The 13367-nt window shown below is 32.8% G+C and overlaps 1 protein-coding gene across 8 annotated transcripts in view; it reads right to left on the bottom strand.

Annotated features, from left to right (window-relative positions):
• Nucleotides 1-13367, bottom strand: part of PRKACB (protein kinase cAMP-activated catalytic subunit beta) — a 131949-nt gene that overhangs the window by 19259 nt on the left and 99323 nt on the right. For all 8 annotated transcript variants that reach the window (XM_023641769.2, XM_070267423.1, XM_001497440.6 and 5 more), the window contains 5 exons: nt 10176-10274; nt 9157-9239; nt 6230-6356; nt 5197-5292; nt 1610-1732 (listed from right to left, as the gene is read on the bottom strand). In XM_023641769.2, coding sequence (XP_023497537.1) covers nt 1610-1732; nt 5197-5292; nt 6230-6356; nt 9157-9239; nt 10176-10274 — 528 coding nt within the window. The remainder of the gene's footprint in view (nt 1-1609; nt 1733-5196; nt 5293-6229; nt 6357-9156; nt 9240-10175; nt 10275-13367) is intronic.

Below are 13367 nucleotides of genomic sequence, written 5' to 3' on the forward strand. Positions count from 1 at the left end.
TAACATAAAACTTTCCCCATAAAATGCAGTAAAATATAACTGAAAATCCTGTGATCCCTGTAGACTGCATATGCACTAGGAGATACGGAACAATACTGTGTTGAGATGTGGATTCTAGGTGGCTAAATAGACGCATTCTATTGGTGCTTTGTTCCTACAGCTCAGCTATGCAGCAGTGAAATCTGGGTCTTGGTGAAAATGATAAATTACTACATTATGGACCTTCAGGGTACCTTCTGAATAGCTGACATTTTAAATTTTAAGTTCATGGATGCTGAGGGTCGGCTTTCACACTAAATGTAAAGCATGAACCTGGCTGAAATAACAAAGAAAGACTTCCTCTCTCTCCTTCCAGGTTCTTTAGGTTGATTAGGCTAATCCCTGTCAAAGGTCACAAAATACGAAAAAGTCAATTACATCACATCTTAGGGTAATGTCATGTCAAGACTGATGCTCTGTTTCCTGGTCAAATTCTAAATGGGGCTGTGTGATCTAAAGAAAAAAAAAAGACACTAACAGAGTGTACATGTAGGCAAAGGAAAAAGGGAAAATAAGGAAAACATCACTTCTCATATCATAAATGCACGGAAGGCCTCCTGAGAATTTTTAAAAGTCTACTGTTTCTTTGCTACACAGTGGAAAGACTCAGACTTATCTCTATGAAAATTGACTATAGTATTTTTAAGAAAGATCTGAGATATGAACAAAGGAAGAGTGAGTGGCTGACTTTAAACAAAATACTTTGGAAACAAAATTAGGGATTATAAATGCAAAAGAAGGAAGGTTTACAGAGTAATTACAAAATGTAAGATTATGACATAGTAAATCTATTCATGTTCAAGAAAAATTAATGTTATTTCCATATTTGCTAAAGATCAATGACAATTATAATCACAATCAATATGAACAATTGTTTACATAATTTCTATGAATTTCCATCTTAAAAAGGTCTTATCTATTTTATATTTACTTCCAATTTTGTGGTGTTTGACATAATTTAAACAAGAATTCTCTCTGGAAAAAGCAAGGGCATATAAAAATAGCTCCTAAAACTTCTCTCCAAGAATATATCCACATAAAACAACTAACAATTTTTATTTATTTGCAGGAATATTGAGAATTAGGACTATGATCCTGTGTTTTGCAAGTGATTTACAAAAAGAAAACTGCTTTATATATTTTGCTAGTTTCTTTGTAAAAGTGCCCTTTTTCTTTTTTGAGTAACATTAGCACTGAGCTAACATTCGTGCCCATCTTCCTCTACTATATCTGTGGGATGCCTGCCACAGCATGTCTTGTCAAGCAGTGCATAGGTCCACACCCAGGATCCAAACTGGTGAACCCCTGGCCACTGAGGCAGAATGTGCGAACTTAACCACTGTGCCACCGCGCTGGCCCCTGCCCTTTTTTCTTAAGAGACTTCAAGATTTAATATTTATGCTGTTCTCTTAAATGAATGCTAGATACAAGGGCAGCAACTATAGATATTTCTGTATTTTTCTCAATTTACGGTACTACTGTGATGACATCAAAGGGTTTCAATCCACAAAGCTTCAAATTCATTATAGAAATAATGAATCTTAGAAGAATAATAAAATGTATTACTCACCTTTCCAGAAACAATCTTTTCATAAATTTGAATTGGTTGATCTGCAAAGAACGGGGGGTAGCCAGCTGCCATTTCATAGATTAACACTCCTAAGGCCCACCAATCCACTGCCTTATTGTAACCCTAAAATAAACCAACACCAAATGTCAATTACTACTTAATTTACTCAGAGGAGAATGAAGTCACAGATGATTTGAAAACGATCTTCAAGCATATGAAATGTTTTAAAAAGCAGTTACGAGGCAGCTATTCAGGACAGAATAAAAAATGAACAAAATGCATCAGGTCAGATTTGAATTAAACAAAGGGGAGAATTTTCAAATATTGGAATTGGATATTAGGAAATATTAGTAAATCTTATTCCTAAAATCATTCAGAATATTATAGACAATAAAATATCCCCTATTTAATTGGGACAATTTAGTTGTTGCTCAATAATAGGAAGGGAGTTGGACTAAATTACATCTTAAAGTCCATTCTGAGTCCATAATCTCATGAATCAGGTTGTCGAGAGCATACTTAGAAGGGTCAAAAATTTTGAAACAAAATAGTAGATACTGGACTTCATAGTAAATAGTGGAGTTGACTTCAAAATACTCTATACTGTTGGAACCAGGAGGGTGAATATAGCAGGGATAATCCTATCCATTTCACAGGATCTTATGAAAGCTAAAAGTTTAATTTGGAACCTAATAAATGTAAATATTGAAGTATATTTTACTTTAGCTATCATTTTTTTAGATTAGAGATGTTTTTGTTAGAGATGTTTTGTTTCTCATCTCTAAAAGGTATACAAGAAAGAAAACTAACTCCTGGGGTTTTGTGAGGGCTTTATCAAACGAAAGGAAGTAATGTGTATAAAAAGCATATTGCAAACCAAACATAGAATTCTAAGGTTATTTTTAACTGGGTTTTTTTTTCACATTAAGCTTACTAAAATTAAGATTTAGAAGTATTCATAAGGAAATAAAAATAAAATATTAGCATGTTTATATAAAGTTTGTTTTCAACTCTGGGCAGTGTCAACTGGCACAAAAGATTATAGAAAAAAAATACCCAACTTGATGCACAGAAATGAGCTGAGTTTTTGCCAAATCTTTTGGTCTGTCCTCAAACGTTTCCTCTACCATCACCACTCCCCATATTCCAACCTTTTGTCAAACTTTTAGCTTTACAACCTATTTTATTTTCAAATTACTAGCCAAAATATACTACTATAATATAGAGATTTTCTTTTTTTTCCTGCCTCTGTATGTTTTTTAAAAGGAAGAGACCAGTATAATAGGAATAGCACTTTGTTTTGTTAATAGAAATGGGCATCAATTTTGCTTTAGTTCTTTTAATTCAACTCATTAGCAATGTCATTCATTACAATACTTTTACTATAATCCTTTTACTAAACTTTGATTTCTACGTTTCAGATTGTGTACTAATGTTTATAATAGATATGCCAGATACTTTTAATACCCTAGGTATAAAGAATTAAAACAAACCAATAAGAAAAACTAAATTACAATAGATAAATAGGCAAAGGACATGAACTAATAATCCATACACATACACAGCAAAATACCAAATGACTATTAAGCATTAAAAATCTAATAATCAAAGACATGAGACTTAAAATAATGAGATATCTTTATTGTCTAATAAAGTAGTAATGATTTTTAAAATAAGAATACCCAGTGCTAGAGAGTGTAATGAAACAAGTACTCTCATACACTGCCTGTAGGAGTATAAAATGTTACAGTCTTTTTGGAAAGCACTTTGGCAATATGTATGGAGAGCCTTAAAAAATGTTCATACCCTTTGACCCAGTAATTCCACTTCTGAGAATCTATCCTAAAAAAATGGAAATGCGGAAAAAGCTTTCTGTACAAAGATGTTTATCACAGTTATTTATAATAGCAAAAGAAAAAAAGAAAGAACCTGAATATTTAACAATAGAAGAATGGCAAAATACTTTATTTTGCAAATAAGCCATTAGAATGAGTTTGCATGCTTATTATTATTCAAGTGAAAGAAGCTGAACACAAAATGGTAAAATTCACTATATCTCAACTATGATAACATGCATGAAAAATATATTAAAATATTTTTTTAAAAAAGGCTGCATCTAAGTAGTGAGATTATAGGTTTTTTGGATTGTTTCTTTATATTTTTCCGCATTTTCCAAATTTTATACAATGAACATCTATTACTTTTATAATATATATACCTTTTTAAAAGTTTTGGTGCTTAATCTGTCATATTACTTGTTAAGTGTACTTACAGAAGAAATGCATTAACAGCAATGATATTTAGATTATAAAAGACTAAAAGTTGTTGGGGCTGTCCCCGTGGCCGAGTGGTTAAGTTCGCACACTCCGCTGCAGGCGGCCCAGTGTTTCGTTGGTTCGAATCCTGGGCGCGGACATGGCACCACTCATCAAACCACGCTGAGGCAGCGTCCCACATGCCACAACTAGAAGGACCCACAACGAAGAATATACAACTATGTACCAGGGGGCTTTGGGGAGAAAAAGGAAAAAAAAAAAAAGAAAAAAAAATCTTTAAAAAAAAAATTAAAAATTAAAAAAAATAAAGTTTAAAAAAAAAGCTTCTTTGTAAAAAAAAAAGACTAAAAGTTGTAGATGATTTAAATTATGAAAGACAATGAGAGGAAAGCTGAAAGAAATCTTTTATTTTATTCTAACACTTCTATTGGTTAGCCAGATTTCAATTATTCAGGAGTGGTTATTCAGTTTGTAAATATTGAGGCACATGTCACCCCTTTCTTTGTCCTTGCTCCTTTTTGTGCCCAGTTATTGTCAGTTTCTTCTTCCTAACTTCCTCCAGAAATGGATGGCAGTAGAAAGGAAAATAAATGAAACCATCCTTGTACACAAGATTACAAATTTCTCTCACCACATTTTCAGTGTTTGAAAAAGTAGAACTGTCTTCAGTGAGACTAGAACTATTCAATTGATGCACTATTCCTATTTTTAAACTAAAATTAAAAAAAAAATAACATACATTTCTTTCATTTACGTGGTAAAGTTAAAACAAAAGAAGAAGTGACAACTTAGTACACATCATCTTTAGATTTGCCTCTTGGCGTAACCCAGAGCAAGGCTTCCCTGTCCTTCTGTTATTGGGAATAATTATGAAAAGGCTATGCTTTTGCCTTCAAACCATGGATCGTTTTTTTTCTTTTCTTTTCTTCTGTATCTATATGAGATGATGGATGTTAACTAAACCTATTGTGATATTCATTTCACAATATATGTAAATCAAGCCATCATGCTTTAAACTTATACAGTGATGTATATCAATTGTTTCCCAATAAAACTGGAAGGAAAAAACCATAGATCTAGAGGTCAAATTTATTCACATTACTTCTCTTAGATCCAGAGCTAAAATTGACAGAAGTTATGGGATTAGTGGTAGACTCTAAATAATATATTTTTTAGTAAAAATGCACAGATTTAAATTCATAATTTAGATGAAATAAAAATATAAAATTAGATCAATAAACTTTTTATAAAAGTCCACACTGATGCATGCCTTATATTTCTGCTTCTTACATAATGACATCATAGACATACCTTGCTGAGGATTATTTCTGGAGCTAAATATTCTGGAGTGCCACATAATGTCCAAGTTCTGCCTTTAACTCTTTTGGCAAACCCAAAGTCTGTGACCTATAAAAGAAAAAAAATTCTTGTGAACATTTATTATTTCACAATAAATATATTTATTGTACCGAAGTTGAAAGATAAAAATCAGGGTTAAAATTAAAACTATGGAAAAAATTAAGTCAACGTAACTGGGACTAATCCATGAAGGCCACTATTTAGTGAATGAAAGTTCAAACAACCCATGCTGGAGAGAACCTTTCCCTGACTCCAACAAAGAAACAAATGAACAACAACAAAATAAAGGTAAAAATGAATAGTTTTAATAAAAATGAAGCAATGCTAGGAGTGTTTCTTAAGTCCAGCATGTCCTCTGCTATTAATTACATCATCAGAAGTGCAGAAGTATCAACAGGAGAATCTATTAACAGCTGTGTAAAAAGGATGCTCCCACTCTATTAATAGTGGAAATGGAAAGAAAACACTGCCACCAGCCCAGCGTTGGTAGCCAGGGCTCCTTTGGCAGCAGCATTGTAATGCTAAGGAGCATGGACTCGGGCGACAGACTGTGGGTTCAAATTCTGACTCTCATACTGCATTTGTGACACTGCTGTGCCTTAGTTATACCGGCCTTAAAATGAGGATAACAATAGTACTTATACTTCATAAAGTTATCAGGATTAAAAGAGATGATCCACGTAAAACACTCAGAATAATGCACTAAATGAGAGGTCACAGATTTAGCTATTATATATTTATTTATGCAGGAGCCTGTGTTTAGTTCACAACTATAGATTATGGAAGATACAAACAGGTTCTACCCTTGATGAGATTTTTGGTTCTCTGTAATAATAGCAGAACTACAAGCTCAATTTAAGCTATTAGGAAGAAGTAATTGCCTTCCTCAAAGAAAAATCCAATATTGGTAGTTGGGGTTAAATAAATACAACTTCTTACCTAGTATTTTCTCAAATATATTATACATAATGCATTCAAGTCATACCTGGATATAACCTTGGTGGTCAATTAAGAGATTTTCAGGTTTTAGATCTCTGTAGATGAGGTCTAGTGAATGGAGGTACTCGAATGTTAGCACTATCTGAGCTGCATAGAACCGTGCATGGGGTTCACTACAAAGAAACAAAACATTGATTTTCTGTAAAATGGGTTAACACACAGTAATTAGTAGATTATACAAAAAATGTAATATGAGGTAGATGTATTTTGGGAGCAAAAAGTATTTTTTCTTTTAAACGTATGTAAAAAATCTGGTTAGTTTCCAAATATTTACTAAATCTCGAAATCGTTTTCAAACAAAGCTTTGATATGCTTAGGGGGCAGCATATGTTGAAGAAAAACATAACTCTAAAATAGTCATCTTATTTTAAGCTATTATTGCCCATATTAGAAGATATTGGTTTTTTATAATTGTTTCTGATCTCGAGACTGACCCAAATGTGCCAGTTAGATTGTCTGTCAGGCCACTGCTACTGTTGATAGACTCCATCTACCTTTCTCACAAATTTCAAGTGCTTAAAGAATTTCACTACACAGAAGCTATTTAACTGTATTAATCTGCAAATTTAATGCCATTTTACCCAGGCTATTCCTATTATAAAAATTATATATGCTCATTATAGAAAAAGTATCACAAAATATTGATGAAGAATAAAGAATTGCCATAATCCCATCCAGAAACCATGTATACAACCCTGGTGTGTGAATTTCCAAATCTAGTATGCATGCCTACAGACACACACAAACATAGGTATAATCTATAGATTTGTGTAAACATGTACAGTTCTTGCATGCACAGATTAGATCAAATGATAGATCAGTGTAATTTTGATGCCATATTCTGAGTATTACTCCAAAGGATGTAATGATTTTCTAATTTGAGTTTCCATTTCATCTTCCATTATATATACTGAATTTTGCTAATCTGCCTGACAAATTGCAATGACTTTCAGATTTATGTCCTCAATGAACAACATTGACTATGAATAGAATTTCCCTCAAGATGGTTGGAATGAGTGTGATCTGATAGCACCAGAAATAGAAATTCCAAAAAAGATTATATATGCTGCTCTTTTTGCTTATCATTATTTCCTAGATCCTAGTCTGATACATATCAGGTATTCAGTAGCTATTTGTTGAATGAATGAATATGTAAAGAAAACTACTTTTGGGGGGCAATATTTTATAATACACTGAGTTTCAGCCACCTCCCAAAACTGTAAAATCTATATCATATATCCTGTGACAAGGAATGAAGGCAACATTGTAAGGGAAGACTGGAAGCGTCATCCTGGTCACTGAAACATTTATCCCTAACCTTGGAAACGTTTGACCTGGGAGGTCTCTTCCTATTTTCTCCATGCATCTGTAAATATAGGATACACTTAGCATCTGATACTTATAAATAAATATAAACTTATCGTAATGTATATAAATATAAATTTATTATCATAAATATAAGATGCACTCAACATTTTATATTTATTTCCACATTCTGGTGTTTGATTGGAGAAACACAAACATTACATAGATCTATGATCAAACTGTTGAAAAGTGTGAGAAAATATTCCATAGGAGGATTTGATGCTGCAGCAGCTTTAAGTCTAGACAGTTGCTGTTTAAGTAGAGAATCATAACGACGCCACTGATTTTGATTAAAGCCATGCTCAACAATAACAGTATTCTTGCTGCCTCAAAGTTTCTAAGATGAGAGTTAGCAACCTTTCAAGCATACATGTAGTATGTGTGAAAGGTCATAAAAGACAGTGTCTCTGTGAGTTATTTCCATCAACTTGCTTTCCTCCTACTACCACGTCAACAGAAATAAGAGTGGGGGAGTTGCAAAGGAAAGAAGTTAGTAATTATAGAAAATGGACAAAACACCTTTTGAAGACGGGTTTAGGTGTGGTAATTCATTGTAAAACTTTGAATTATCACAGGGCAATACGAGGATCCCGGGCATGCTTGGACAAGGGGTGGCAGGAAAGAGGACAAGAGGAGGTGAAAGAATATCATTAAAGATAAACAGAAGTTACTTTGCATTAGCACAGTGCCTGACACATAATAGGTGCCCTATACATATTAGGTGAATAAATGAATTTTGGCTTAAGGCCTGAGGTTAACCAAAATAACTCTAATGTTGGCCCATTACTGAATACCATTTCCTGATAATCCAAGTCTATCATCTTTTTATGAATCAAATTACCATCATCGGTCCGGTTTCAACTCATACTTATGTTTTAATCACGCCAATGTATAATGTACTGAATGAAGCTGGAACTGCTCTTGATTTCAGCTTCATTCTACTAATGATTATTAATGAACAGTAGCAGCTTACAGGCTATTACACACAGGTAAGGCTAACAATCTATAACCTATTTCCATCGCTGTGTGACCTTATTAGTAATAACCTCAAGATAAGGTACAAACTGTTTTTGAATTACGTACATATTTTTAAAACTCAACATAGCAACAGCTTTAAGGAAAATCAAATTTGTGCAAAACAAACTTTCATAATCTCATCCCTACGATACATTATCTTTTCTATATATTCCTTTCTTATCTTCATCCTTACACAAACCTCTTCCCCAGAGTTGTATTATTAATGCTTCTTCAATAAATACTGGTATATTTAAATTTAATTAACTTTTGCATTATCCGGAAATTTTTCAAATTATGGACCCTCACAATACCTACCAATGGTAAAATATTTACATTGGTATCATGGTGCTTTTATTTGACTTTTAAAACTCAGTATGGTGTGGCCTCATTAATATTTCCATGTAATTCTTCATATAGCTAAAATATTACTAAATTAAATAAAATAAATTTTTAGCACTGACAAAAACTTGAAAAATTGGATTAAAACAAACACAGCATACAAAGATGTGAGAAGGGTAAAGTGTTAGTTACCTGAACCTTCCAATTCTTCTTAAATGTGAAAACATTTCACCCCCGGGGACATATTCCATAACCATGTATAAATTAGAATTATCCTATGAACAAATAAAAAGGATAAATTAAAGTTATGAAATTTAGATTATTTCAAGAAAATATTTTAAGAAAATACCATGTTCAAGTAGAACAAGACAAATATAAAAATCTATCTGACAGATTACTAACTGCTCTAACTTTTCTACACTGAGGCACTCATTCTTTTCCCCCTAGTGTTCTTGCCACAGATTAATCTGGGATTGTTGCTGTTCCTACTCTTGCAGGGAACAGTTAACTCCTGAACAATTAAACACTTCAGCAATGACTTGATGCTCCAGTTTATGCAAAGGAATAACAAAGTTACAAAAATATGAAAAAGTTACTCAGAATATTTACATTTTATGTATTAAATTAGGTCATAGAGATTGACGATTTTTAACATCATCCTAAATCAAAAGAAAAAGGTTAAAATATTTCATATAGCTCAATATTGCAGAGAGATGAAAGTATTACTCCAAAGAGCTAAAAAGCTGCCAACTTAAAGAACAAATCTTGTGCAACTTTATGAGACACTTGAGCAGAGGGCCAAAGACCGTTCTGCCTCATATAAATGAAAAGACTAGAGCAAAAATTACTAAATAAAAGAAGATGGTGAGATTGTGGCAAACAAGGTTCAAGAGAAGAAAAAGGTATGTGGGTGTATTCATGTGCATGAGTATAAGAATTGCTTAATAAGATATCACTATGGATTCTGATAAATTGAAATATTTGCATTTATCTCATGAAAAATTACAAATTACCTTTAACAATTTTCCTTTTCAAATGTTACCTAAATTTATAAGCTCAATAGGATTTAATTACATAAAATCTAAATATATTACTTTTTTGTTTATTCATATTCTCCATGTTTATCATCTGGTTTAGAATTCTATTCCAGCTTCATATTTAAAAAGTATATAAGGTTGAAAATATTTTATTTGGATATCAGTAAAATTTACCTTAAAAGAATACTCCAGTCGAACAAGAAAAGGAAAATTCACTGCCTGTAATATTCTTTTCTCATTCAAAGTATGCTCTATTTGCTTCAGTTTAACAACCTGTAATTGAAAGACAAATATATTTAATGTATTTGAACAAAATTTAGAAGCTACTAGAGTTTTAAAAGAAAAAATAAAATGTTTTTCATATAATAATGAACTTGGATGAGCAAAATCGCTAGAGTTGGATAAGGATGATAATAGTTAGTACCAACTAAGCTTATCAGATTCAAATGAAAAACCTAATAGAGGATTTAAAACTTGGTCTTAAGAAGGTCAACTATGATTTTCAATCAAGAAGCAAGAACTAAGAAGAAACAGACTCATCATAAATTACTTTAAAAATTAATATATGAAAATACTTAGTTCCTAACAACTTATAGTCCACTAAAGGAGCTGGGACAAATTGCTGCAATAAGTAGGTATTGATCTTAAATCTTCAGAAGATCAAAAAGGAAATCAAGGATTGAGGAAAAGCCAATAATTGAAAAACAGTGGGTAGGAATGAACAATCTGTTCATTTCATAATACCTAAATAAATACAAGAACAAATCCTAAAAATTCAATTTATACAGACACAAAAGAGAACACACAAAATATTGGCAAAAAACAACTATGTCTTTATAACAAACAGGTCATTTAGGATTAATCAAGCTTTTTCTGGATTGTCTACTCAATCAAGTACAATAGCAGGAGAAAGCAACTTAGCATGACTTCATAAAGGCTGTGATTCTATTGTTAATTTAAGAAAAGGTGACCTTAGGGAGATATAAATAATTGTCTTGTATATGTGTAAATCATTAGAAGGTGGCATTCTTTCTTATTGTCTATGTGGGGTAGTCACAGAATTCGAGAAGTTCAACATGAATAAAATGGTAATTAAAGATACCATTCAGTTATTAGCATATAAAATTACAGTATAAAAATAATGCTGGGGTTGGCCTGGTGCTGTAGTGTTGTTAAGTTCCTGCACTCCGCTTCAGTGGCCTGGAGTTCACAGGTTCGAGCCCAGGTGCGGACCTAGCACCGCTTGTCAAGACACACTGTGGCAGCATCCCACATAAAACAGAGGAAGACTGGCACAGGTGTTAGCTCAGCAACAGTCTTCCTCAAGCAAAAAGAGGAAGATTGGAAACAGATGTTAGCTCAGGGTCAATCTTCCTCACAAACAAAAAAATAAAACAAAAAATAATGCTGAGCAAAGAATAATTGACTAAGAATCAGAAGATCTGTATTCTAGTCTAGACCTTCTATTCAACCAGTTTTGTGACTTTGGAGATGTTGTTTCAATTTAGGATTTCAGTTTTTTTTAATCTGTAACATGAAATTGTTGGATCACTACTGTCTACATTCTAACGAGTTACAGAACCAATTAGTCCATAAATTATATAACATTAGCTGGAGAATTACTGCTGCTTGTGTTTACTTTTTAAAAAATAGACTATTTTTAGCAGTTTCAGGTTCACAGTAGAGTTGAGTGGAAGATACAGAGATTTCCCATATACCTCCTGCCCCAACACATGCATGGACTCCCTTGTTATCAACATTCCCTGCCAGAGTGGTACATTTGTTACAATCAATGAACTTACACTGACACACCATTATCACTTAGAGTCCATAGTTTGCATTAGGGTTGACTCTTGGTGGTGTACATTCTGTGGGTTTGAACAAATATATAAAGACATGACCCACCATTATAATATCAGAGTAGTCTGACTGTCCTAAAAATCCTCTGTGCTCCACTTATTCATCCCTCCCTCCCCACAACCCCAGGCAACCACTGATTTTTTTACCCTCTCCATAGTTTTGCCTTTTCCAGAATGTCAAATAGTTGGAATCACACAGTATGTAGCTTTTTCAGATTGGCTTTTTTCACTTAGTAATATGCATTTAAGTTTCCTCCATGTCTTTTCATGGCTTAGTAGCTCATTTCTTTTTAGTGCTGAATAATATTCCATTGTCTGGATGTACCACAGTATTTACTTTTGCATATTATGATATAGCAGGCTTTTAGTTAGGCATAGACAATGTGTTACCTTGTGAAATAAGTAATGAAAACTGCAAGAGAGAGGCTTTGTGCATTATAGCCCTAAGCCAACCGTGTGTTTGGGGTATAATAATTAAAAATAGAAATGAATTCAAGATATATGAACAGGCAAAGCAAATATGCTTAGTTAATTTTTAAATTAATTTAAAATTAATTAAAATCTAATTTACTTTCCAATGTGTATATCTGCTACATATAAGGCATAATAATAAGTACAATAGAGATGAAGATAAGAAAGTGTCTGCCTTCATGCTGCGTAAAATCTATTTGGAAGTATGATGTATGAATATGTGACTAGCAATATGTGAATAATTGCCAAGTGAGAGTTATGATGTCATAAGTGTTCAGAGGAGAAAATGTTTAAATTAGGCTTAATACTTAAATCTTTCTGAGGCTCAGATTCTTCACCTATAAAATGCTGAGAATAATAATAGCTACACTTTAGAACTATGTGGCACTAGGCCCGTCAAGTGATTAACATAGTGCCTGGCACAAAGTAAAAGCTCAAAAAACTGTCAATTGTTATTATAATCTATTTAAAAAGGTGAGAGCTCAGCTGAGTCTTAAAGATGTGTAGATAACAAGGGTTAGAAAATTACAGAGAAGACTACGCAGTCAAGGTTAATATAAAGAACCATTATCTGAAGAGGAAAAATATACCAAGGTAAGTCTGAGCGCTAGTTCCATTTGGCTACAGCTTAGGACAGTGCTTTTCAAAATTTGGTAATGAAGTACTCCTAAATAGCAGAGAAAAATTAACAACTACCCCTGGGGGTGTAGTCCATATTTTATTTTCAAAATTCATATAAAATTTATATTTACTTCTTAATATTTCTGTTGGTTTACATACACATATTTAAAAGCACTTATAAATGATTGCATATTAGCTGATTTTTTTTTTAACCAACCATTTGAGGAGTTATTAATAAAGAAGATAGGCCATGTATTATCACACACTCCCCTGACCCACCCAGCATAGCACTATATACACCTGTGGGTCAAGTTTCACTCAGAAAAGTAGAGAATAGAGGATACACAGGGAATTGTGTGAGATAAGACTACAGTGGAGTTTGGAAGAAATTTATGAAGGGTTTGAGAGTAGGCTG

This window comes from Equus caballus, chromosome 5 (assembly GCF_041296265.1).
Source record: "Equus caballus isolate H_3958 breed thoroughbred chromosome 5, TB-T2T, whole genome shotgun sequence".
Taxonomy (NCBI): Eukaryota; Metazoa; Chordata; class Mammalia; order Perissodactyla; family Equidae; genus Equus; species Equus caballus.